A 3,667-nucleotide genomic window follows, 5' to 3' on the forward strand; every position below is an offset into this window, starting at 1 on the left:
TGCTTCAGCAGGATTTCAGGACCTCCAGAGAGCTCATGGCTTTACTTGAAAGCCACAATGTTGTCCCCCAAGGGGCCCAGGCACCTCCCAGGAAGCTCTGGCCACACCACACTGTGAAGAAGGGAGGGCTTATATGCCTGCTGGATGCAGAGTGGCCCTGGGGCCTGAAATGGGGGCAGAGGGCAGCCTGGACACTAGGAAGAGAGGAGAGTTTCCCAGACTCGTTCCCAAGCTCAGCTCAGCTCTCTGCAGAGCCCGAAGCAGATCAGCCGGTGTCAGGGCCTGGAGTGGGAGAGGGGAGGCCTGCTGTGGTGGGCTCAGGACAAACACAGGCTCGTGCAATGCACCTGTGCATGCACACTGGCGTAGTGCACACGTGCGTGCATGCACTATGCACAGATGCATGTGCACACGCATCCATGCACCCATGCGTGCATATACACAGCTGTGCTGGGTCTTCCAGACTTCCTGTGTGGGGAGCGGGCTTCAGAGAACGGGAAAGTGTTCCTCGCCCCTCTGCGGGTGCTCCCCCTCCTTGTCCAGGTCACTGGCCTGTCCAGTGGCCTGGCCACCCGCGTCCCAGTGACCCCCACCCCCGGCCTCACAGAGGAGTCACATGCAGAGCCCCGCCCCAAGCTCGCAGGCCCCAGAATCGGGCAAGAAGCCAAGAAGGCAGATGGGCACAGCTCATGCTGACAGAGCAGGTCTGGACTTTGTCCTGAGGCCCGTCCCCCCACCCCCCAGCGGTTCCTCTGCTGAGCGTCTCCCGCTGGCCCTCCGCCTCTGCCCTCTCTGGGGTCCTGGAGGCCAACCTGCCTGAGCTCCATCCGCCCAGCCCTCCCCCGGCCGCCTCTGGCTGGCAGTAGCCACCGTGGCCCGGACTCACGCGCCTGCCCCTCACAGCTCTGTCCTCCGTCCCTGCAGCCTGCCGTGCCACGCCGATCCTGCGGCACCCCACAGCCCGGCATCGTTGGAAGCACGGCCACCCGTAAACTTCCTTAAGGGGCCTCCAGTTGAAGTGGCTGTTCATTCGCATCCAGTACCTGACCGGTGCCGCCCTGGCCAGGGCTAGGCCGGTGGGGCTGGCTCTGCGGCTCAGGAGGGGTCACGACCAGGACAGTGACGGCACAGTGCTCCACAGTCCGTGTGGAGATCCTCATGGGCCCTTGGGCAGCTGTCAGAAGAACACAGAGATACACGGCATCCTGTGCATCCTTCCCATTGACCTTTTGCAACACCGGATACAGCGTTACGGCGGGGGCAGGGTGGTGCCATCCGCCCGCCCTCCTCCATGTCTGTATTGTGTGTGTGTTCAGGTGTCGGTGTGTGTACACGTGCGTGCACCGCTATTCTCATGTGCAGGCGGGTGCATCATCTCCATCAGAAGGATCAGAACAGCTTTCTGCAGTGTTAGGGTTTGGACTCGACCTTGCCTGGCTCTGAGAGGCCCCAGCCCTGTGCTTTGCCGCCAACCCTTTCTTAGCTCTAGTTATTTTGGGGGGCAGAATCTAGAGTTTTCCACCTGGCCCTTGGAGTGTGATCCGACTCCTCTTGCGTGGTTAGGATGATACCTGTGCACCACCATTCTGACTTACTGACTGACATAGGGCCTTGGTAAATTTCTGCCCCATCTGGCCTCCAACTGCAATCCTCCTGATTTAGGAGTCCCGAATAGCTGGGTTACAGCCACCACATGCCACCATGCCTGGCTACCACAGGGTTTTTAAAAATGTGATTTCCTCAGGGATTTTTCGAAGATCAGATCACTTCAGCACAGTATTCCCCATTTCCCCCAAAACATCCGTGGCCCATGGCAGAGGCTCAGGGCACCAGGCTGGCTGGAGGCCCAGCAGGCTTCATTCTTCCTGGCCAGGGAGGAAGCCGGGCGCAGGCTCCATCCACCTCAGGCTCCCGCATTCTGATTGTTTCCCAGCTCTGCTTGGCTTCAGTCTGGGCTCTCTTTCTCTCCCCGTGCTGCCTTTTGTGGGCCAGAATTTTGGAACCTGAGTGCAGAAGGTTTGGGTTGTGCCCATGAGATGGGAAATGCCATCCAGAGCCCTAGCTCCACCTCCGTCCCCAGCCCTGCCCTGAGCCGGCATCCTCTGGCCCCTCTACCTAACACGCTGATAAAACGCACCGTGTGGGCCGTGGAGGAGCCAGGCCGGAGTGCCAGATAACCGACTCTGCTTTGATGTTTCCCAAGTGCAGACTGGGCCGGGCCTCCTCAGCCAGCAGCACATGCTTGTTTATTTTTGTCGCCTGTAGGGTTTTTGATTTTCCCTTCCCGAGTGGGCCAGCTATCATTATTGCTGTCATTACCCTATTGGAAATGTTGCTAAACGCAATAGCCCTCTCCATCCCATCTTCCCCGCGCAGGCCTGGAGACCACCCACGACGCAGGCCTCGCTCATCTCCATAGCCCCAGGATGGAAGTCTGCGATTTCACCACTCACGCACACACGCGCATGCACACACACACACACACACACACACACACACACAACCAGGCTGGCCTTTGTTAGACTTCCCACCCCCCCACCATGCGGCGGGTTCCAGAGTTACCAAAATGTCCCAAGAACCACATGGCCCCCGGGGAGGGCGCGGCGCGGTTGCGTCAGACCACGGACGCGCAGTTCTGTCTCAGCGACGTTCCAAATGCCTTAGATCAGAAGACACAGCTCAGCCACGCTCTTCCCATAAATACTGTAAATGACTCGGAGGCCCCTGGAACAGCTGGGCGCCCGGGGCCACGTGACGTTGGCCTCACCCCCCCGTCCTGCCCCGGCCCAGACCACCCTGTGAGCTCCGCAGACGCACCTGCAGGGCCCGCAGCCTGGTCTCCGCGTAGGTGGCCATCTTGGGAGCAGCGACCTGGTGTGAGTTGTTCCTTCCTCCGGAAGTTGTTCTTCATATCTGGATTTCACAAGTCCAGTCTGAAAATGCACATACCACTGTGTGCACACACATGTGCACACTCCCCCACGCACATGCTTCCTTCCACACACGGACACACGCTCACGGGCACACACCGTCACGCTGGTGTCCCTCTGTCCATTCCCAGCCTGGCCTTGTCTGGTCCTGCGGAAAATGTCCCAACAGGCTTCGACAGAAACAAGACCTAAGCATCTGCTGCGGCCCAGGAACGCTTGCTTGCTGCTTTCATCAACCAACCCTGTGCCCGGGGCCTGTCCACTGTGAGCTCCTGGGGGTCTTTCTGTCCTTTCCTCCGCAAGATTACATAGTTGTGCAGTGACTACAGTCCAATCCCCCTTCAGTGAGATTGGGAGGGAGAAATACACCCCGCATCCATCCCTGATGCTCACACTTCAGGAGCAAGTGGCCAAAGAAACAGGCAGGACTACGTAGAAGTGCACAGGCGGATGCCGAAGACGATGTCAGTTCCCCACTGCAGGACGGCTTCTCCAGAATCTCAGGGCTCCTCTGCGTGGCTCTGTGTGGGCTCTGTGTGGGCTCCTCTGCGTGGCCCTGTGTGGGTTCCTCTGCATGGCCCTGTGTGGGCTCCTCTGCGTGGCCCTGTGTGGGCTCCTCTGCATGGCCCTGTATGGGCTCCTCTGCGTGGCCCTGTGTGGGCTCCTCTGTGTGGGCTCCTCTGCGTGGCTCTGTGTGGGCTCCTCTGCGTGGCTCTGTGTGGGCTCCTCTGCGTGGC

General features: G+C 59.8%; 1 protein-coding gene across 1 annotated transcript in view; it reads right to left on the bottom strand.

The window, feature by feature from the left end:
- Positions 1–998: 998 nt before the first annotated feature.
- The window catches only part of LOC105982989 (skin secretory protein xP2-like), a 6,339-nt gene continuing 3,670 nt past the window's right edge, over positions 999–3,667 (bottom strand). Inside the window, exons 3-5 of the mRNA XM_013012711.1 lie at positions 3,324–3,658; positions 2,818–2,913; positions 999–1,174 (exon numbers count right to left, since the gene is read on the bottom strand). Coding sequence (XP_012868165.1) covers positions 999–1,174; positions 2,818–2,913; positions 3,324–3,658 — 607 coding nt within the window. The remainder of the gene's footprint in view (positions 1,175–2,817; positions 2,914–3,323; positions 3,659–3,667) is intronic.

This window comes from Dipodomys ordii, unplaced genomic scaffold (genome assembly GCF_000151885.1).
Source record: "Dipodomys ordii isolate 6190 unplaced genomic scaffold, Dord_2.0 Scaffold18, whole genome shotgun sequence".
Classification (NCBI taxonomy): Eukaryota; Metazoa; Chordata; class Mammalia; order Rodentia; family Heteromyidae; genus Dipodomys; species Dipodomys ordii.